The sequence below is a fragment of the Zonotrichia leucophrys genome, chromosome 3 (assembly GCF_028769735.1).
Source record: "Zonotrichia leucophrys gambelii isolate GWCS_2022_RI chromosome 3, RI_Zleu_2.0, whole genome shotgun sequence".
NCBI classification, from domain to species: Eukaryota; Metazoa; Chordata; class Aves; order Passeriformes; family Passerellidae; genus Zonotrichia; species Zonotrichia leucophrys.
In genome coordinates, this window is record NC_088172.1 from 13,111,503 (window position 1) to 13,134,237 (window position 22,735).

The 22,735-nt window shown below is 36.0% G+C and overlaps 1 protein-coding gene across 6 annotated transcripts in view; it reads left to right on the forward strand.

Moving 5' to 3' along the window:
* MYO6 (myosin VI) overlaps positions 1-22,735 on the forward strand; it is a 100,335-nt gene that overhangs the window by 44,841 nt on the left and 32,759 nt on the right. For all 6 annotated transcript variants that reach the window (XR_010439498.1, XR_010439499.1, XR_010439500.1 and 3 more), the window contains exons 7-16: positions 925-980; positions 3,161-3,258; positions 4,965-5,129; positions 9,590-9,670; positions 12,276-12,456; positions 14,508-14,652; positions 20,371-20,528; positions 21,080-21,171; positions 21,628-21,700; positions 22,555-22,682. Coding sequence is in view for 3 of the 6 variants with exons in the window: in XM_064707425.1 (XP_064563495.1) it covers positions 925-980; positions 3,161-3,258; positions 4,965-5,129; positions 9,590-9,670; positions 12,276-12,456; positions 14,508-14,652; positions 20,371-20,528; positions 21,080-21,171; positions 21,628-21,700; positions 22,555-22,682 (1,177 nt within the window). In the remaining 3 variants the exon portion in view is untranslated. The remainder of the gene's footprint in view (positions 1-924; positions 981-3,160; positions 3,259-4,964; positions 5,130-9,589; positions 9,671-12,275; positions 12,457-14,507; positions 14,653-20,370; positions 20,529-21,079; positions 21,172-21,627; positions 21,701-22,554; positions 22,683-22,735) is intronic.

The following is a 22,735-nucleotide window of genomic DNA, read 5'->3' on the forward strand; positions in this document are numbered from 1 at the left end:
ATTCCTGATAAGAGTAACAGAAAAAGACAGCAGGCACTGGAAGAATATCTCACAAGAGATGCTCTTAAAGGAGATTGTTCTTCCACTTCTCAGCAAAGGAAGAGCTCATTATCCAACAGGCAAATATCACTGCTGCTGCTTCTCCCCAGCACCCTCCACCACAGAGTCCCTCTACAAAACATAACTGAGTTTTAAAAGCTGCATGATTTTACCATTGTGGGTTTAGAAAGTAAAAGGTGCTAGTACAGCTCTTTTAGTGCTTCTAAAATTTTTTGGAAAGCCTCATTTTCAAGAGCTGTTTTTAACTTGCCCCAGATTCCCTTGTGAATTTCCAGAAAGCATGCCCTGAGAGCAGGGAAAAAAATAATTAAAAAGACTGGGACTTTGGAGCAAGCAGATTGTGGTTCTAGTCTCTAATTCTTTCTTCAATTGCTAAATTGAATCCTGCCTTAATTGTATACTTGTAATTTCTTATCCTTACCATCTCCATGTGGATTTTTATTAACACTGATAGTTATGAATACAGAAACACTATGGATGGCAACAATCTTAAATTCAGGAAATAGACATGAAACCTAATGTATTTAATAAGATTATTAATAAATACAGATAATACAGTAATAGTTTGATTATATTTCTATTAAACTGTAATTTCCATATGCATGTTAAAAAGAAATTTCTAGCAGGCCTTGGAGTATTAAAAAAATTGAAAGTGTGCAAAAATATTTTTGTTTTAACAAAAAAGAAAAGTTAAAAGTAAAGTTAAAGTTTATTTCAAAGTGCATAGGTATTTGAAACTTTAAATCAGAATGCCTTTCATATAGTAATTAGTTAGTATTTGTGCACAGCCATGTTATACCCTGCTTAAGTGAGGAAACCTGACATGAGATGAATGATACTGATTTTTTTAATCTTACTTTACAGGTATTTGACAGAATCCTATGGCAGTGGCCAAGATATTGATGATAGAATTGTAGAAGGTATTGAAGTTTCTTTCATTTAACTACAGGTTCCAACATGATTTTTTTTCAGAAATGTGACTCAACAGCAAGCGAATAAAAGTAGCATAGAAATGCTATCAGACTTTCTAGAGCATAATTTATAGGCAGTTGATCTCCTAGGTTTTGAAACATTTTTTATTTTTAATTCACTTCATTTATTATAGTATCATGCTGTCATTTATTAGAAAACGTTTATGTGTGTGTTTGAATTGAGCTTTACACATATAATGTACTCAAGGTGGCACCCAAAATGGAATTTTAAACTGCTTAAAATCTGCAAGGACAAGATTGTTTTTTCATTACTATCTGTTAGTACCAGTAAAATATAATTCCTCCTCCTCATTATCAAGTTCTCAAAGTCAAATAAAGTAGGGAAGTTCTTTTAAATTATGATTCTGGATCATATTTCTGTTATAACATTTTTTGTCAGAAATCACATAATTCAGAATAGCATTTTGACTGTATCTATCTTTACAGTAGACTTCAAACAAGGTGAAGAGAGGCTGTGTTGATCCTTCTCATTGAGCCTCTTGAATGTTGCATGTACTTCCTAATTGAACAGAAAATAGCTTTTTGAGAAAATAGAAATACCTGAAGAACAAACAACCTTCTGCCAACCTAATAATTCCTCATACATCAGTTTTAGTCCTCTATAGCATAGCATAAATTTATTTTGAAATTTCTTGACTCTGTGTCTCTTTCTTAAAAACATTTACTTTTGCTTTAGATTTTCCTGCTTCCAAATTTGAACCACTTATTCAAGGGAAGTACTTCAGGCTTTAATCTCTTGTTGCTGTAGGTCTGCTTAAACCAGTTCCTTAGTGAAATCCACTGTGTGCTAAAGGAACTCAGAAAGTGGGCAAGAGTTGGATAATGCCTGATGCAAATTAATTGGTACTTGTAGGTATTCCTCAAAGAGTTTAGGCTTTTTAGTTTAGAACAGCATCTGATGCATGAATTCTGAAGGTTTTTAGGCATGATTTTAATGAATATGCTTGTGGCATATGTATTACTAGAGGAACCTTCAGCCTAGCTGAAAGACTTTGTGCAATTTGGTTTTGTTCATAGTCCTTTCTTTAAAACTTCATATTACATAAAATGCCTGAATAGTTATCAAAGATCTTATAAGAAGTCAGATTTGCATTTTTATGAACTTTAATTGTTAAAAAAATGAAAATACAGCCAAACAAAAAAAGGTTAATTCTCATGTCCTATTATATGATGCATTATCACCCAGATTTTATTCAAGCATTGATGTCATTCCTTCATTCTTTAATTTTTGTAGGAGCAGATATTTAAATGGTTGTTAGTGGAGTTTTAAATCTGAGTTTCTGCTCACATAGTTTCCAATGCTTATTTTTAGCTAGAAGCCTTAAAATATCTTGCAGATATTTTTAGTGGTTTATTGTTAACGTGATTTAGTAAACTATTTTTCTTTGATCTTCAAAGCTACTAAAAAGCAGTCTTTCAGAGGCCTTCTATTTCATAATTAATAAGCAGTTTCAAAGTGTTTAAACTGTGCATGACATTTGTATGAGTGTGTATATATATGGATATAAGAATTAGATTGCTTGCTGTATGGGCTTTTACATGCTGAAAAGCAGCAGCCAGTAAAAAATAAAATCAGCCAGTCACTTAATTGACCTAATTTAAAAGGACAGTGTTAAGTGGTTTTTGAAATCAACAGACTTTTCTAATATGATATTTATTAATTTCTAAGTCAATCTAATACATTGCATGCATGACATTTAATTGACATTTTTGTCTGTGGAATAAGTGAGTTTAGATTTCATGAATAATAAATAATTGGGAAGCATCAAATTCTGTTCTGTCTCATGTAATTAATGTATCAGTTATTTACCTCCTTCCTATAGAAAAATATCACTGAATAACTTTTGGTATTTGTCTCTGAATTTCTTGCAGTATTGATTCAAGTACATTGCACTGTTACAAGACATTTAAGTACTTAATTTCATGTTCCACCACAATATATCCAGTATAATTTGCAAAATATATTATTCCTAATAGGTAATATTTTTCCTTTGATTTTCAAACCTTATTCCAAATAAGTCCCCCGGTTAATTGTATTTGTTCTCTGTTTCTTTTTGGTAGTTTCCTGACTGAATTTTAACACTACAAAATTTAATTTTTTTAAACAGCAAATCCCCTATTAGAAGCTTTTGGAAATGCAAAGACTGTTCGAAACAACAACAGCAGTCGGTTTGGGAAATTTGTTGAAATTCACTTCAATGAAAAGGTACTGGAATTTAGTTACAGATAATCAGTGATGGGTTTTTTTGCCATATAATGGAAATGCTAGACTGGCAGGAGGCTGAACAGACTTACTAGTCTTGCAGCAAATAGCCACTGTCCTACTTTACAGATTCGATTTGAATTGTGTCACCTTGAAAGAAAACCAGAGCCACACTGTACTGTCTCATTACTGGAAAGCAGTGGCAACTCAGTAGGAAAATTGCTTCCACCAACAAAAGATTAAAAATGAGTCCCTTAATTGCATATGTGAGTCTTCTCATATGAAGACTAACTCACTTGCTGTTAGGTATCCATCCATTCCTTTAATGCTCAACTAAGTGCAAGTTATGTATTAGACATAAATGTATTTTGACTTCAAACTTTTTTATGTATTTGTATGAAATTTTGGGACCTTACATAGTAATCTGTGTATGACAGAAGTCAAGGAATTGTTTTTTTGATAAAAATACTATTCAACTGTGTATCTTCAGAAAAATTTTCTTTGTTCAGGTATAGTTTTGTTTGGGTGGGATATGTATACACACATTCCACAGTTAAGGACGGCTGTATGGTTGGTCAGTATGTCCAAGGTGAAGACTCCTGTGGATGTTCTCTAGAGATTATATACATGCTTCCTTATCTTTCTGACTGAGGACAAGCAAACTGCAAAAATTTGTTCCTTTTCCTGCAGACTTAAAGCTCGTTTGTTTGGTCTTGAGCTTGCAGTCTTTTCCTAAGTTTTCATCACTTGGTTTGTAATTTAACTTCAGAGCTTTTGTTAATAGTTTACCTAGTAAATAACCAAATTTCTTTGTGGAGAGAGGGACTACCCATCAACACTTACATGGTGTTTCAGTTGAATTACTTCAGCTGAAGAAAACAGCCCTCTGAGTATCTTCAGAAACTCCTTCAAGGTTGCTTCAGCTTTCCACTGCAAGATCAGCCTGTTTACTTGAGCCCCTTTTTTACAAGGCATCAATTCTCACTTTGTGGTCACCTTTTTAGGTCTGGTTTCTCAACGTGATATGAGTACAGACTGAGACCTCCTGAATAAGGGAATGACTGCATAACTGCAATCAGATTTATCAGTCAGTTAATCCTTCTTAGTTCCTGTAATGGCCATTAAGTTCAGGAATTTCCTTGCCATTAAGATTTCTCAAGGCATAGGGAATTTTATCATAGGCCAGATAAGAAATAGCTTTCAAAAATCTGTGTCAGAATTCCTTCTCAATAAAGAAGTGCAAGTGTTGGAAATAAAATGTTGTGTCATAATTAATTTGCCCAAGATGTTGTCCAAATATGTACTCTATAATTTTAACCTCTCCTTTTATTTTACAAGAATCTCAGTAAAATGCACCTAAAGAAGGCTGTAATAGCACTGTCATACAGAAAGTGTAAGGATGGCTGTAGCAATGCTCTTTGCAGTAACTCCTGAGGTTCTGCTATGGATTTCTGCTTTTTTGGGGTGAAGAAGACCTTTCTTTTAAGAAGAGTGTATGTATATACAATACATGAGCTGGGGAGAGAATTAATGGTAAAGACAATGGTTTTTTCCTAGGCTTAATCTGTATCAGGTATAGATAGTTTTTAATCTTTTTTGAAGCAGTTTCTATTGAGCAAGTCATGATCAGGTAAAGGTAAATTGAAAATCTGAATCTGAAATAGTGCTACAAATATTCAGATAATCAGAAAAATATTTCTTCTTCCTAGAACTCGGTGGTTGGTGGATTTGTGTCACACTACCTTCTGGAGAAATCTAGGATCTGTGTGCAAGGCAAAGAAGAGAGGAATTACCATATCTTTTATAGGCTTTGTGCTGGTGCTCCAGAAGACATTAGGGAAAAGCTATATTTAAGCTCTCCTGACAACTTCAGGGTGAGTAGCAGAGTCAGCATTTGTAAAGTTTGTCATATCGTCATATGTGGATTCTTCATATAGGTCATATTAAAATCTCTATTTATTATCTTTGACAGACTCTTTATAATAAAAAACCCGCATTTTCTTTTTGTTAAATCTGTTTGATCTTGGACTAAAACTACCTGACATTTTTCTTTACTGGAAGAATTCCTATACTTTTTCTCTGTCTTAAAATTGAGGAATCTGTGCTCTTCCAGAAAATGTACTGTTGCATACCCAGCTGTTAGTAATGTTGTTATGGGCTCTTCTAGAGACGTAAAGTGTGAATTTCTTTAGTGCAAATCAAATCTCCTGGTACATATCAGTCAGTTCTTTGCTTGTGTTCTGTCATTTGTTTCCATCTCTCACCATTTCTTGCCTTATATTTGGCTTGGAACATCATGGAAGTGGAATTTTGTTGTTTCCTTAAATAAACAGACCAAATCTCTTGGGGTTTGAAGGGTTTTGTAATACAAAGATGTGGAATTACAAGGACATAAGTTAAATGACTGTCATCTCTTTAGACTGCCTTGATCTTAAACGAGATGAGAAGCACTGCAAACAAAGAATTAAGTTATTGTGCTGACTGTTTTCTTTGTTGGTTGATCTTCCTACTTGTTCTAAATAAAACCTGGTCTGTGCTTATAGGTTGCTTTCCCTTTTGTACTCAGTTCCATCAAAATTCAGCAGAGGGCTAGAAGCTTTAAATATACAAATATCCTGGCAGTTTTGTGCAAAGCAGAAGGTGAGACCTGAATCAGTGCACTTGCTGTGGGGAAGGTGGGGGCACCCTGCCCACCAAACAGGAGCTGCTGCCCCTTGGCTTGGCCAAGGCAGTCTCTCCTTATGTTGAGCCAGGAAATGGGCACAGAACTGCACTTCCACATTGTGTGCATTGTACATTTGTACTGTGCTATCAAGGTGATCTTACTCTCTAAAAGCCATGACAGTATTCTTGGACAAGTTTCCTTACTTTCTCTAGGCATTCATAGACCTTACATTATTTCTTTAAATATTTAGTTTGTATCTTTTTATATTTTTTCTATTTGTACTCACCTATGTGATGGAAACTTGTTCTGATGCTTATTAGGAAAGAACTGCTTCCATTCCCTAGAAGGAAAGTTTTTCTTTTGAAACACTCAACAAACACAATACTTAAGAACACCCAACACCATTTATATTTGTAAAATGTGGAGCTAGTTTTCAAAATTTCTTTTTTACTCTGCAGTTACTCCATGCAGTATTCTCTTGTATGATTTAAAGCTAAAATGTTGAACAGATTTTCAAGTACAAGTTTTATTGTGCAGTCACTTTTCCATTAAAATTTATTTCTTGAAGTTAATAGATTTTATTTCTAGAATATGCTGCCTACCCACCTTGGGGATTTTTTTAAAAATCAAGAATTCTGCTCATGAGAGAACCCAAGGTTGTAGATGTCAGGGTCAGACATAAAACCTCCTTAAAATCAGGCTGATTCAGGATAGTACTTAACAGCCTGAGTTCTTTCACAGAGGACATTTTCTTGCATATTTCATGTATAAAGAGTCTGTAGTCATACCAGCCTCATCATACTGTGACCTTTTTTTTGACTTCTGCTAAGACTATAGCTGGCACTTTAGTTTCCATTAAGGATTTTATTGCTTTATCATAAGTTAGTATTTGAATTCTGAGTTTCTTGCATGTGAAAGGTCCACTCTGCATGTTAAACTACAAAACTTTAATGCAGCTTTTTTCTCTCTCTTAAAGTAGATTATCTTTAATTAAAAACCAAACAAACAAAATCTCAGGATATTTTTCATCTTTGTAAGCTTGTAAATGAATTTAAATATTCTTAAAGTTTATTACTCGTATTGCACTAAATTTTCATCAAGTACCATTTTATGGGAGATTTTTAGGAAAACAAAATTGTAAAAGATAATTTTCCTCCTAAATTTGCATTTCTTTTGTCAAGATGATTTTTGTGTTCTTTGTTCTCATTTACTACTTTAGTTTTCATCATAAAATGGTTCTGACTAAGCATACTTGTGTCACTTTTTTTACCACATTTTGTTGACTGCATATCTGTTTCAGAGTTCATAGAAATGCCATCTTTCAAGCTTTTGATAATAGATTGTGATATTACACAAGGCAAAGTTTGATGATTGATCAGTATTTTCCAATCAGTACTAAATTTTACAAGAAAGATATTAATAAAAAACCTTGAACTCTAAAATTGGTTATTTAGAAAAGCTCATCCCTTAAGTCACATTGCATTGGCTCTACTGTGCCCCTTGTCTTGAGCCTTATGGCTTATCAAGGCAAAGTCCAAATTAGGGCCAGCTTGAGTTCTAAGACTCAAGCCTGGTTTCTTTAAAGTACACTTTGTTAGAAATAGGACCATCTCAAATTTAAGGTTTTGTTGTTGTTGTTTTATTTTGTTTCAGTTTGGTTTTGTTTTGTTTTGGGGTTTTTTGTTTTGTTTTGTTTTGGTTTTTTTGGGGGGGTTGTTTTTTTTTTCTTTTTCAAAGAAGCAAAACATTTTTAAAAGATATAGGATAAAGTCATTCTGTTTAATCTTTGGGCTTGCTTCCCTTTGACTTAAGTGATCCCTTGGAATCTCCTCCCCATCCATTTGGCCATCATGGCATGGGGACACACTGCTCTGGGCATATAAACCAAGACACTGCATTGGCTGCACCTGCCTGACCTGTCCTCTGGATTGCAGCAGCACCGATGGCCATCACCTCTGTACTAGTTCATCCTTCCCCTGCAGGTTCCCTGGGGAAGTGAGAATTTACTTGGCCAAGGATTATGCAAACAGCCCTGCAGTTCTGCAGGTTTCTTCCACACCCATTGTCCAGCACAACCCACATGAAAGCATGCAGTCCTGGGGCTCGTGCTTTAGGTTGCCCTGCAGAAGTTTTCAGAAATTCAAGGTCACGAGGAAACCATGGGCTGAACCTTGTAGATCTTGGTGCCTTGGACTGAATCACATGGCTGTGAAAGTAGAGCTGCACAGTAAATCTGGAGTAATTCTGTACCTGGAGAACAGTAAATGGGGATGAGAAGCTGAACTTTTTTCTCATCTAAATTTCAGGAAGAGAAGTGAAATTGCCTTATGTTTGGGTTGCTGAAGTTACAATAGTGTGTTATACTTCACAAAAAAAAGGTCAGGCAAACCATACAAACCAAACCCCAAGTACAATGGCATTTAGATGTACTGTATGATAACCTGAAACTGTGTATTTGTGTTCTTTTAAAAATATAATTTCTCCCCAATTTAATATATAAATTTACTCAAGGTTTTAGCTTTCAAATGAAAGCCATTATCTTGTGATTAAATGTCTTTTATGTAGGTTATCATTTAATACCACACTGGTTCACATTCTCAACCTGTCAGATAAGTTTCCACACTCTCTTTTTAAAAAGTATGACCTTTTTCACTTCCTATCCCCAGTTTCTGGGATCGTGTTACTAATGCTGTAATACAGGGATATATTGTGTTTAAAATACACTGTGATTTGCACTTATTATTGACTGATAAAGAAAACTTCTGTACTTTGTTAAACACCAAGCTAGCTTTGAACAGTTGTCACTTTGTTTTAATATTAAATTTGTCACCAAGTTTTTTCTGCTGTTAGAAATGCTTTGAAGAATATTTTGTGGTTTTGGAATTTTGCATGTAAATTTTAATCAGAGAGTGGAATTGTCTGTGTTCACCTCTTAGAAAACATCTTTGTTCAATTGAAGAGTAAAGAATCAGTTCACTTCCTTCAGACAAAGGGCTCTGTCCAAGCTTTTGGACAGAGTTCTTACATTCAGATGAACAAATCAGTAAGGAAAAGCTGGTGATCCCATTTTTCAGAAAGCAACAGTAATTATTTAAATCTAAATTCAGTGTGATTTACTGAACAGTAAATCTGAGATTACTATACAACATAAGGTGGATATCAGAAGCCAGGTTCAAAATAAGGCTTCTGCTTAGAACATGCTGTAAGCTTTAAATATTCTTCAGACTTTTTAATACACTATGTCTCCTACTACCTATAGAAATACTTGGTGAAGAAAAATTAGTAATTTCACATTACATGTATGCCAGAAAATTAATTCTTTTGGTTCCTAATTTTGGTTGTCTTTTCTGTAGTCCTGGACTCCTTGAATAGGTTTAATAAAATCAAAAAGTAAGAAAATATTGTGTAGCTTAATGAATATCCCATTGTGTCAAAAAGTGTTTTAGTTGTCAAAATCAAGAAACTTTCAATAGAAGTTTGGTACTGTTGCAGTTCTTTAATTTTGTAGATGTAAATAAATATATTTTCAAGGAATGAATTATGAGCACTATTCATGTTGTTTGTATCAAATGGTTAAATCAAGCCATGTAGGGCAAGCTTTAAATAAAAGCATATGTTTTCCTTACTTCTATCTTTAACTATGCATTTCCACTTTTTTTATTATTACAGTATTTAAATCGAGGCTGTACCAGATTCTTCGCTAACAAAGAAACAGACAAGCAGATTTTGCAAAATCGCAAGAGTCCTGAGGTATGTTTTTATCTTCAGTTAGTTTATATTGTTACATAATGGAGATAGAGTTGAAAGTGATTACAATTTTATAGTGTGGAATGAAATGTTCATTTTACACATCTTTATAGAGGGTACTCTCCAAGATGCTGTATTGAGAACTCTGCTTTGGAGTTCAGTCCTAGAAATACATTTTAACATGCATCATAAAATCCCAAATGGAACAGAGTATATAAAATGGTTTCCTCTTCATTTTTGTAATAACATAACACATAATGATGCAGCTTGTCTTCTGTGGAAAACAAAAATCTAATACTTTTGTAATTTTCTTTTAAAAAATCTTAACTACTGGTAGAAATAGGTCAAAAGCCATGTTTTTTCTGGAGCCATTTTTACTACGTGGAGTTTTGAAATGATGCTCCAAACTGTTCTATAAATCAATAGTGCAACCTCACTTCTAGCCATGACTATATTCTCCTCCTCAGTGCACTTGAAAGGTTTTTGTTTTCCCCTTGCTATTAACTGCTAGTTATGCCAGAGCATGGAATTTCCTGGATGAAAGTCTGAAGCTTCAAAACATTTATACCTTCTTGCTCCATCTCTGTTTACATTTTTTAGAACTGGAATTACCAGAATTTGAGCACTTAAACCTTTGAGCTGTTCACATGAGGATACTAAAGAATTTGTTCTGAATTAATAGTATATATGAATTGGAAGTTATTAAAATACTTAATTAAACTTCTACTCTGTTCTCTAATAAAATTTTCTTCTACTCAAAGTATGAAATTCATATTTGTGTAGCTGGAAGGTATTTCAAATACTAATCAAATCCATATTTGTGATTCAGTAGCAGGGCAAGCTGCATATATATCTGACAAAAATAACTTAAGAGCCTCATTCCACCAAGTGGTCATGACCAAGTGGTCATGCCACCAAGAGCCTCATTTCACAACGTGGTCTTGGAGCTTGTGCTCAGCTACAAGGGACTGTATAGATAGTTCCTTTCCTCAAGTCAACATTGTCAAGTCTGCCCCTGGGTTTCTAGTGGTTGTATTATTGTAACATTCAGCATGTAGTCCTGAGTTCTGTTGTTAAATGTAGGCTATTTTTTTAATCAGGGATGATGGAGAATCAGATACAAAAATACTTATTTGACATCATGTGAGGCAGAAGGCTGGTAGATACAAACATATAGGCTAGCATTGGGGAATTTTGCCTCAGTTTACCCAATTTGCCTTTGACAAAGAATTGTAGTGAGTAGGCATAGTGTATCAACATTCACTTATTTTTTCTTCTGGAAGATGAACCTGTGCAATTTTCCGTTATTGATGTGATTTACAGGTGGGTGTTGTCATAAAACTGGTCCTCTGATGGACTTGAAATAAAAGAAGACTTGATTTGAAATAAGTGTTTGTCTAAACTAAAACATATTCACAGAATAGTTCTGAAAATATATATAAGACATGAAGTAGCAGAACATATGATACCATAATACTTATATGTAACTGCCATATCCATTTGAAGGCTCAACACAGGATCAAAGTTAAATGATATTTAAACCTAGTACAGCTGTTTAGACAGGAAATGTATTGTCTTGTTCAGGTTTTTAAATTGGAAGTTTAGTATTTGCTGTCATTTTACTAAAAATATTAAGATTGTTGTTTTGAATAAAAGTAGCTGGAATAGTCAATTAATACTTCAATTATTTTTGTGTTTTCCTTATCAGGAAGATGAGGTGATCATTTTACATAATTAACATGTAGTTTAATGTTATTGATGTGCCTACATGTGTGTGAAGTGAATTTTTCAGATGCATGTGGTGTTTTGTTTTGATAAAAATCATGTTAGCTTATTTGACAGTAACAAAGCTTTTATTTAGTAAATTATTCTTTTTAATTGATAACATTTAAAAATAAGTGTAAAAATGTAGCTCAGTCTGTGCATGTTTATGTAGTTTTTTTGATTGCATGCAGATGTGTTACTTTCTACTATTTAAACTGGTTTATAGCTAAAATAGCTTTCAATGTATTTAAATTTGAAAAATCAGCAAAATGTCAAATTAGTATTTCAGAACATAGTTAGTATTCTTCTAAGCCATAGACCACTGCAAACAACTATTCTGTTTCTTAATTACACCAAGAAGTTAACTAGTATTTTTCTCTAAATAAGCCTGTTTATAATAGGGAAAATGCTCCTGGTTCTGATTTGTCCTGTACTCCAGTCCTCCTGTCATCCTATTGCAAGGACCTCCATCTTCTTTCAGCTGCTTGGGGTTGGAAAGATTCCTTTGTATTAAATGCTCCAATAGCTGCCTTAGCAAAGTCTTCCTTCCCCCTGCTCATTATCTCATATTTCCCTGTCCTAAGCAGTCACATTCTTTCTAGCTTCTGCTTTCTGAAGACCGTTTGAAGTTTGCTGTGAAATTTAAATTTGAAGATCATGCTTCCAAGTATCAACAATTTAAATTAAGGTTCTTGTGAAGCCTATATTGTATGAAGAACTTGGATCTACTTAGTTTGGCATGCTTCTGTATGCTTTTTGATATGACTTATCCTTGACTGGAAATACTTGCTTACATTTACTTTAAAGCACTTACATAGAATTTTTGGTTTTTCGTGTTTTATAGTATCTTAAAGAAGGTTCCTTGAAGGATCCACTTTTAGATGATCATGGAGATTTCAACAGAATGTGCACAGCCATGAAAAAGATTGGACTGGATGATGAAGAAAAACTTGATCTTTTTAGAGTAGTGGCTGGTGTCCTTCACCTTGGAAATATCGATTTTGAGGAAGCTGGGAGTACTTCAGGTTAGATCAAATTAGAAATTATTTTTCCTAAAAATACTGAAAATGCCTCTTGATTAGAGACTTTCCCTTTGCATGTGAATTACTGCTTTTGAAAGCTTGTGTTCATGGGTAATTCCATCTTAATTCACCCCATTTTGAAGTCAAGTTTATCTGTTTGTTTTAAAGTTGTACTTCTTTCCATGCTCTGAAAGCAAACAGGTTTGCACTGAAACTGTTCAAGAACCTATTCAGTGAAAAGTTTCATATAAAGAAAAGAGCCATTATGCATTTTAATGACAGCTTTAAAGTCCAACTTCTCTCTAATATCACAAAAAGATCTTGACATTAGAAATTAGTAACTCCATCTGTAGGGAAAGGCATTATGTCCTTTGGCTTCCAAAAATAACATCATGTTAGTATTTTGAGAAATGAAAAAAAAAAGTTACAGCAAAAACATAGGTAAATATAACTTCCTCATTTTAAGATGTTGCTCACAAGGTGAAGCAGTACAAGTGTAGTTGGGACTTAATTGCAGAATGTGCATGAAGGTTGATGAAGGAGATTTAATGATTTGGGAATTGTCCTTATTACCTTACTACTGAAATCAGCCTCTCTAAATTGAGAACTGCTGTCCATATATTCCTGAAGGGCTGATTCCTCTGGGTCTGGATGTACTACAAATGAGTTGCAAGATAGAGTAAAATTTGTTTCTCCTGGTCCTACTTCAAGTATGTATAGCTGTTGGTGCAGTTGTTTGGAAGAACAGACCAGAGAACATTTTAAAGTGTTCTGAATGATGAATTAAATGAGTGCTAACCTTACAGGTTCACTAGCTCCTGACCCCAAGTACAGAATCAGCACAGTACTGTACAAAACATTCTGTTCAGAAGAGATCTTAGGTGTGCTCCAGTCCCATGTGTCAAATCAGGGCCAGTGCTGAATTTAAATTGGGTAGCTTAGGGGTGGCAGAGAGGTGGGTTGGTTTTGGTTTTTGTTTTCCTCTCTGTGCTCTATAGATCAAATGCCAACCTCCCCAGTGTCAGTTCATGCTGTTGCCATCTTCATGAAGATGACAAAAATGAACAGGATTAATGAGAATGAATCTGGGAAGATGCAGGTGTAGAGATGGGTAGTGGCCTCATGTAGCTCAAAGCAGTAAGCTTCCCAGAGAGCTTCCCTGTTTGGGCCTTTTGTGAGTTGTGACGTGGGCATTGACCAGGTTAAACAGTGAAAGAGGTGCAAATGTGAGTTTGAGGAAGAAATGACTGAGAAGAGTGGGAACCACAGATGGTAAGGAAAGTCAGGGTTTAGAGAACAGAATGTCACCAGAGAACCTATGACCTCTAAAAACTGAAATTCAGACCCAATTTTTCTGGAATAAATTATAGATCTTCTAAAATGTAAAGGCACTTCTGAAATGTAAATGAATGTATTGAACTTCTAAATTCCAAATACATGTTTTGTTTTTCCCTCACCATGTGTGTCTAGACACAGGATGTGCATTTGAACTGCTGCAGGCAGTCTCTTACCAGAGCGAGACTGCTAAGACCCTCTAGAGTTCTGTTGCCGCTCTACTGCAAGCAACAGCAAACGCATGTAAATAAGTGCTAGATTTTATTCAAGTGGGTGGTGTGCCAGTTGGAGATCTCTGCTGGCCGAGCCCTGGCGCCAAGGCAGGTGCAGAGCAGCAGGACTGCACCTCCCGTTGTTTACCTGGGACATGTACAGAGCCTTGTCTGAAAAATCCAAGTGCCAGGAGCCTGCCCTAGCAGCCGCTTCTGCTGCATTGCAAGGGAGCCTGGAGGATTACAGGAATATCTAAGTTCAAAAGTTTTAAGTCACTAGAGTTAGTTTGTAGGGGTTAGCACTTCTCCATTTTGGGGTAGTTCTTCACTACAAGCAGCCTGGAAAGTGTTCTAGAAATACCGAATTTCACGTGTAGTTTTTGGGCGAGATGTTATTTTTGTGTTTGTTTTGCGGCGGTTCCCTGGGCTCTGTGAGCTGCCTCTGGGCCCCGCACTGCTCTGAGGCGCTGTGCAGGGGCAGCGGCCGCTGACGCTGTGTGTCCGCAGGGGGCTGCACGCCGCGCGCGCGGAGCCAGGCGGCGCTGGAGCGCTGCGCGGCCCTGCTGGGCCTGGACGAGGACGACCTGCGCGGGAGCCTCACCTCGCGCGTCATGCTCACCACGGCAGGGGGCGCCAAGGGCACGGTCATCAAGTGAGTGGCGGCGCCGGCGGGAGGGGCGGGGCGGGGCGGGGAGGGGCCCGCCCGTGAGGGGCCCGCCCGTGAGGGGCTGCCCTGCCGGGGGCCGGCTCCGCGCCGCCCCTGGTCACCCACCGGCACTATCGGCCCCAGCTCCGCTTCACCTGCTGCCGGGCGCAACTGAGGTGGGCTCGCACGAAGCGCAGGTAAAGCGCTTCTTTTTATGGCTCACCGAGCACAGGTGCACCCCCTTGGTCGTAAAGAAATCACAGTTGTACACTTACACTAGCTGAAGGCTAGCAGGCTTACAGCACTTTGAATAAGTAACTCCTGTGCTTTATAACATCTCTCGTGTTAGTGAGTACGCTGTGTGGCCAAAGAAAGTATAGCAGTCAGCCAGTTAAATCCACAGCCTGCACAGCAAATTTGATATGCTAAATCATTTCTCAGATACACTCTATTAAGGAATGTCAATGTGGTGCCTGAAGTCTTTCAGAAGGCGCTTGAATCTTTCTCCTGTGGGCTCCGCAGTGCTCCCGTGAGTGCTGCCCTGTAATAATTAGGGCTGGGATGCTTTAATTAGAGGGCAGGATGGCCCCCCTTCTTAATGCCTGAGTGATCACTGTCCTTGTGTTTGTCATACGTAATTCTTCTGAAATCAAGTTTTAACTTTAAAAACACCCCTGCAAATGGTAATCCAGAAATTGCTGCTTTTTTGCTGGTTTTGGTAAACACACATTTAATCTTGACTGTAAATAATGTTTCACAAAAACACAGATAGAAAGTGTGTTATTTTATTTTTTTTTTTTTTTCTGAAGCTATTCTCCAGGTAGCTTCCTAGGCACAGAAGCAAGATAATGGTTCCTTTCTGTATGTACATGGAAAAGAATTAAGGGCAAAGAGCCTGTATAAATGTGGTACTGGTGATAACATTTCAAAACCATGAAATTTATAACTCTTGCAAAACGGAGTTTTATGAAAATGACAATGCAGTTACCTTTTGTTTATGAAAAACCTCTAGCTTCTACCACAAATTTTCTCTTGTTGAGATTGATCCTGGCATGCAAGTTGTCAGGGATGCCTGCAACTGAATTGTGTGTTTTAATATTTAGTTTTCTGTGTTGAGTATTTTCTGGAGTTCACATAAAAGACTGAGCTTGGACTAAGCAGTTTTGTGTACATTAAAGTAATTCTCAGCGTTCAGCTGAATGTATCAATCTTTTAATTAGGAAGCTAATAAACATTCACTCCTTGGAAGAATATAGGTGTGCTTTTTATTAATCTATGGAAACAGTCTGATTGTTTTAGTGAATTGGAAATACTTTATTCACATTACACCAAATGTTTAATGTATGAAACTCATCATTTTCTGTACTAATGGGGTTTATTTGAGTTCCTTGCGTATTTTGTATTTGCAATTTCTTTGGAAATGTATTACAGAAATTATTATTATGGAAAAAATTCTAATTCAGTGACAAATGGTAAATAATGTTGGGGGAAGTGGGAAAGGGTGATGTGTTACTCTACATTCAGTTAAAAGCTCAAGATCTAAACCTCTTAATTGTGTATTCAAAAGTCCATTTCTGGAGAGTAAATTCTTCTCTCCCTGCCCAATGTAAATTCCTCCTCTCTCTCCTCCAGAAGTTACTAGAAACTGGGGACTTTGAGTCGTTGTCATCTTGCTTGTCGTTGTCATATCCAGATGATATGGAGTGTTACAAGTAATTTTTTCACCTTCATTACAAGCTTAATGTATAGGAAGATGTCAGTCTTGCAGGAAAAAGTGTCTCCAGTGGAAAATATTGACCCAGCTTTTACTATTTGCTCTTTTCCAAGCCATGTCTAAATTGACAGCAAAATCTTTGAAATATTCATCCAGGAGAAGCTTTATCAGTATATTAGAGTAGAAAATTTCTTATTTTACAGTACAGATGGCACTCACAGTAATTCATGGCAATATGAACATTGCAGGTTTTGAAAGTCAATAACATTTTTTACTTAATTCAAGTTGGGATGCACAATCATTGCTGATCTTTCTCTGTTGACTTACTGCTTATCTGGTTATTCTCCATCTTCCATTTGCATTTTTAAATTCTTCTCAGCTTACTACCACCCACTTTCCTTTACTGAAATATATCTTGTGGATTTTTACATTATGAATTTTTTGGAAAATAATCTTGTATGCTAATCTTGTTACAAGATTTTCTGCTTTGTTACTTCAGTATTATTAGAGCCCATTTTTTGAGAATACCCTTAGTTTCACATTCCTTTTAAGTGAAAGTGTTAAATAGAAGCAGAAGGGCTTTGAATGAATTGTATCCATGTCAGATTCAGATGGCACCCCACTGGAAATGCTCTCAGGGAACTGCTGGTTCAGCCTCTGAGAAGGCTAGAAGCTTAATTTTGGCTGTTGTACATGTAACACAGACATAAGGCTTGTCTGTATATTTTCCTTTTGAGAATGTTTGGTGGGATGTACCAAGCTACCACCTTTATGAGACAGACCATGTGATCACTCCTCAAGTGACGCTGTCAAGGAATGTTTCTTAATTTTTGTTACAGCTTTGAGTTTACTGTGGATTAAAACTGTAAAGACTTTCTGATCAGTGAATTTATCCTGATATGCCTGTAGTGTTATTTGCACTGTGCAGTTTCAGAAGTCTGCAGACACAAGGAGCTATGTTTTTATGCCAGCAGATCTTACTTTTCCCGTGTTTTATTTTGGGGATGTCAAAAATGAGTTCAGCAGACTCCTTACACCTCTCAATGATTATTGCATTAAGCCTCTTTTGCTAGCATTTTATAAACTTGTGCATCTAAAAGCAGACATACTCTAATAAATACACCAATATCATCATCTCACATGGCTTACTGCACGTAAAAGTGGATTGGACTATTTTAGACATTTGTTACATAGACACAATTTTTCTATGGTAGTGTGGTTTAGAAACTACTTGACTGCTATCAGTATTAGAGTTTTGACAAGTACATTGTTTTTTTTTGTTCCAGCAACTCAAAGAGCTGCTCATTTCTCTCTCTTTCTTAGGGACCTTTTGTGTGCAAGTAGATCATGTGAGTCCTATTAGGTCACAGTGAATAAATAGCTCAGCTGAAATCACTGTGCTCAGAGTATAACAAAGGCTTTGTTCTGCTGGGCACAGTGGAGCCAACAAGGAGCAGTAGGAGGGTGATGCTAAATGCAATCTCTCTGAATTTTATTAAATAATCATGTGCAGTGAATTGCCTGGGGGACTTGACAGCTGCACTACGTCTATCTGTCTTTGTCTCCCAAAACCCCAAAATAATTACCTTGCTGGATGATGTTTTTGCCATCCATGTGAAGTGTATTTACAGAGAGAAATAATGTGTTAGGATTCAAAATCTGGTGCTTCTCTTAGACTGTAAATGTGCTACTGTGCTTTTCTCTTGCTCAGTTTCTTCTTTTTCAAGAAGTCTTTCACACAGGACTCCATCACCACAAACTAAATTATTTTACAAGGTGAAAAAAATTAACTTGCATCATTCCAGGTCCTCCAGCTTCTTTTGCAGTACATTTTCGACCAAAATGCATTTTTTTTCAGTGATACTACTGAAGTGTCCATTGGAAAAACTTTTTCAAAACTTTTTTGAACTTTGGCTTTTTTCAAATTACAAATATGCTGCTTATATTCTTTAATTATGTGGAGTATTTAACTAGGTGGGGTTACTTAATCCAGGCTACTTTATTTATGAACCAGTAACCATATTGGATGACAGTAATTGATGGATATCACTTCACCTGCTGTCTGCCTCAGTTGTTGTCAACCATGGGCAAATTAGACATGTTTTTAATTAATTTGTTCTGGAATATATTTGGGAACTGCATGGAGAGATTTTGTCCACAGACTAAATCTACCCCATCCATGCTTTCCCCTAGGGCTCAAACTCTAGATCATTGGAACCTTCCTGAAGAAATTGGCATGAAGACCAACAAGGGTTTTTCTTGCAGCCTTACCAAAGTACTTAGAATTTGGCAATTTTTTTCTCCATTGCATTCAAGTAGCTGATAAATTCAGGAGAGGGAAAGAAGGTAAAATGGAGGAAGGAGAATTTATCTTTTCCTGTTCAGGCAAGAAACAAGAGAAAGAAAGAGATTCATTTGTCTTTGTGCAGACCAAAGAAAGGAGGAGCTGAGGGAAAGCAAGTTCATGAAAAGAAAGCTGCTTGTTCTGAACATCAGTTCTGTGGTGGGGCTCTTGTGTATCTACTGTTTCAGCCATTTTCAGCATTGTTTAGTGGTTCTGAACTTTCAGTTGTGCAAAATGCTTTGCAGGGTTACATTTTCTTTCCATGCGTGTTTGCTGCATACTATGAAATTTAGCAGCAAGGGTTTGTGCAGTCTTTAGAATTGTACTTAATTAACAGTGGCAGAATTTGCTATTTTGAACACTAGGACCATTTTGTAAATACATGCTTTAGCAGTACAACTATTTGTCATGTTGTTTAAAAAAGTAAGTGAAAAACATAAATGATTTTAATATATTGTATTATGTAATAGGTCTGCAGCTGACAGGAATTAGTATTCTGATCTCTTAAACGTATCAGAACAGAATGCAAAGGTACCTTCCTTCTATTTATAAGCTGAGATTTCTGTCAGTACTCATTACCTTAAGATGAGATAGATACTTAGTGGAAGACAAGATTGTGTGTTAAAGCTAATTACTATCAAATGTAATGTAGCTGCAAGTGTCCTTTGGGAATGGAGACTCTGGTTCCATGCCTTACCAGTCACAGTAGAACGTGATCTCCATCAGAAGTATTATCTTTGAAGAAATAAAAAAATAGTAATTATTAGTTAGTTAGTTTAGTGCTTATGAATTCTGGGAAGTGAAGGAAATTATGCAATATGGATAAGCTGTTGTTGTGGTTTAACTCCAGCTGGCAACTCAGCCCCTTGTAGCCACTCACCCCCTGCCAGTGGAAGGAAAAGGGGAAGGGTAAAAATGAGAAAACACGTGGGTTATTGATAAAGGCAGTTTAAAAGGTAAAGCAAAAGCTACACATGCCAGAAATGCAAAACCAGGAATTCATTCTCTACTTTCTGCTGGAAGGTCAGTGTTCAGCTCCCCAGGACAGCAGGCTTCATCAAGTGTTGTGGTTACTTAGGAAGACAAAATTTTAAATTCATAGAATCATTCCCCTTTCCCCCTTCTTCCTTCAGCTTTTATTGCTGAACAGGATGCTGATGCCATATGATGGGGAATGTCCCTTTGGTTAGTTGGGGTCAGCTGTCCCAGCTGTGTCCCCCTCTCAGCTTCTTGTTCATCCTCAGCCTCCTCACTAGTGTGATGGGGTGAGGAGCAGAAAAGATGTCAGAGCAAAAACTGAAAACTTTAGGCTTTATTCTAACATAAAAAATTATAAGTAAATAGTAGAAATTTTTTTGTAGATGGTGTTGTATATAGTTTAAATATCTTTCTCTGCAAACTGTCAGTAGAGTTTCTAATTATTTAATAAACAATTATGAAAGCATCTGAGTCTCACTTCTACTGATGGTAGCAAAACATTATTGTTTTTTACAGCTAAGATAGTCTAACTTGGCAAGGTTGTTTCCTGCCTTGGCCTAGAGATCGGGGAAGGTTTTTTAGGTCCTAATTTATGGTATTGGACAGGCTGTTTTTAGGTTTAGAGTCTAATCTCAGCATTTCACAGTAAGGAATTCTGAAAATTAAGGTTTGTATCTTGTTTTTTTAGGGTACCCTTGAAAGTGGAACAAGCAAACAATGCTCGCGATGCCTTGGCTAAAACCGTGTACAGTCATCTGTTTGATCATGTAGTGAAAAGGGTAAACCAGTGCTTTCCATTTGAAACTTCTTCTTTCTTCATTGGAGTTCTAGATATAGCTGGTTTTGGTAAGTACACCTAAAATAATTTCTAGTTGTCACTTTTTTCCACCAAAGATTCAATAACAAATTCTGTAATGAAGAGTGAGAGGGTTTTTCTTTTTGGTGTTGATGGTTCTTGTAAAGCTTTTGCTTTTTGCTTCTTTGACTCACTAAAATTCAAAACAAGGCATGTTTTGTGATGTGCTCTAGTCCTGCCAAGGTTGTCCAGGGGAGCAGCCTTTGGTTTTCAGGTCTTTAGAGTTTTGGTATCTACTGCTAGCCTGCTGTATCATAGATGCATGAGGGTGTATTGGTACAATTTCACTGCCTGGTAGCATCTTGCTTTGGTTTGCTGCCAACTGTCTGTCATTTATCTTAGAAATATTATCTGCTGCAGTAGTTTTAGATGGCTTGTGTACAACTTGGAAATCTGTAAAAGATTTCATTTTGCTGAAAGAAATGGCTATGGATCTGAACACATCTTTAAATATTAGCACTGTGAAGCTTCTCTTATTTACTATTTAATTTAAACTCTTGGAACACTGTTTTATCATAAAAGTTTAACTTCTGTCTTTCAGAGTACTTTGAGCACAACAGTTTTGAACAATTCTGTATAAACTACTGTAATGAAAAACTGCAGCAATTTTTTAATGAAAGAATTCTGAAAGAGGTATGATATATTTAATGTTATATTTGAGGATTTGGTTTTTTAACTGTTATATTTGAGGAATTTTTTTTTTTTGCTGAAGAGATGCTTTAAATAGCACTACTTTTCATAAGATTACACGTTATGTTTGAATAAAAAAAATCAGTTGACATACTGTTTCCATATTATGTGACATCTGCTTGTGTCAGAAAAGAATGTGGATTTTTGAAAACCAGCAATGAGGTATCCAGAGATTGGATAATCACCAATACCTAATGAAAATATTGAATTGAACAGGCTTATCATTAAGGCATTAAAGTTGGAATACATTAAGCTGTGTAAGAAAATTATTAAATGTGTGTTGATTCCTGCTATATTTTTAAAAATTGTTTCATGTTTATTAGAAAAAATAATTTTTTTCTTGATTTTTATTTTAGAAAAACAATTAAGAGTGGTGTTTTCTCTGTTCAATTACTTTAGGAACAAGAACTTTACCAAAAAGAAGGCCTGGGGGTTAATGAAGTTCGTTATGTAGATAATCAGGACTGTATAGGTATGGACTTCTTGAATTGTCAAGCTTTTTGTTGCTGTCATGGGGAAAAAACCTTCAAGCAGAGGAGGTGAAATATGCATAGCACTAGTAATTATATGGTTTTATATATATCCTCATTCAATTCACAATCTTAAGAGTTCATAGGCATTTCTGCAGTACAAGAATAGCAGTTTCATCCTTTCCACAGGAAAAGGTTTGTAGTAAAAATTCCTCTTAAAAGAGCAGTTTCATAGAGAATGGAAAAAAAATTGCAAAACTGTAAGTTTGTGTCTAATAGTTTCAAGAGCATGAATTTCTGTGTCAGCTTTCAAGGGCTTCAGAATATCTGTGTGAGAGGTCAAGGCGATTCAGTTGTTAAAAGTTGTGAAACCACCACTGTATGTTAAATGCTGGTCTGCCTTTCCTAAAAAAAAATTCTACTTCTCACTGGGTCATGTTGTCAAATGGAAATATTAACCTTTTAGTTTTGACATGTGGTAAAATGTGTATGAAAAGCTTAAAAATCTCCCCCAGCAATTGAAGCTAGACCTAGGATCGTACTGTAAGAAGGCTTAGGCACTTTTTGGATGACTAATTTCAGCTTGAGATCAAGAGCTAAAATCAAATAATTGGTTCCTGATCTTTTTCTCCCATCTTCCACAAGCTTAGAACTTCTAGATTTGATGGATATCCTATACATACCTATTAAGATCTACAGAATTGATTTGCTGTGACTTCTTGTATTTTGTTTAATGGCTTTCCATAGGTACTTTTGTAGAGAATCAGATCAGCAGCATTTCGGTGTGTAATTTTCAGTAGTGATACAAGTTGATATATTCAATTTCCATAAATATATGGGGTTTTTTTATTAACAGATTTGATTGAAGCAAAATTAGTAGGTGTACTGGATATTTTGGATGAAGAAAATCGTCTTCCCCAACCAAGTGACCAGCATTTTACTTCAGTTGTGCATCAAAAACACAAGGACCATTTCAGGCTCTCGGTAGGTTTATTTTTGTAGTCTGTCTTGTTTTAATGAAACAGTTCTTGGAACAG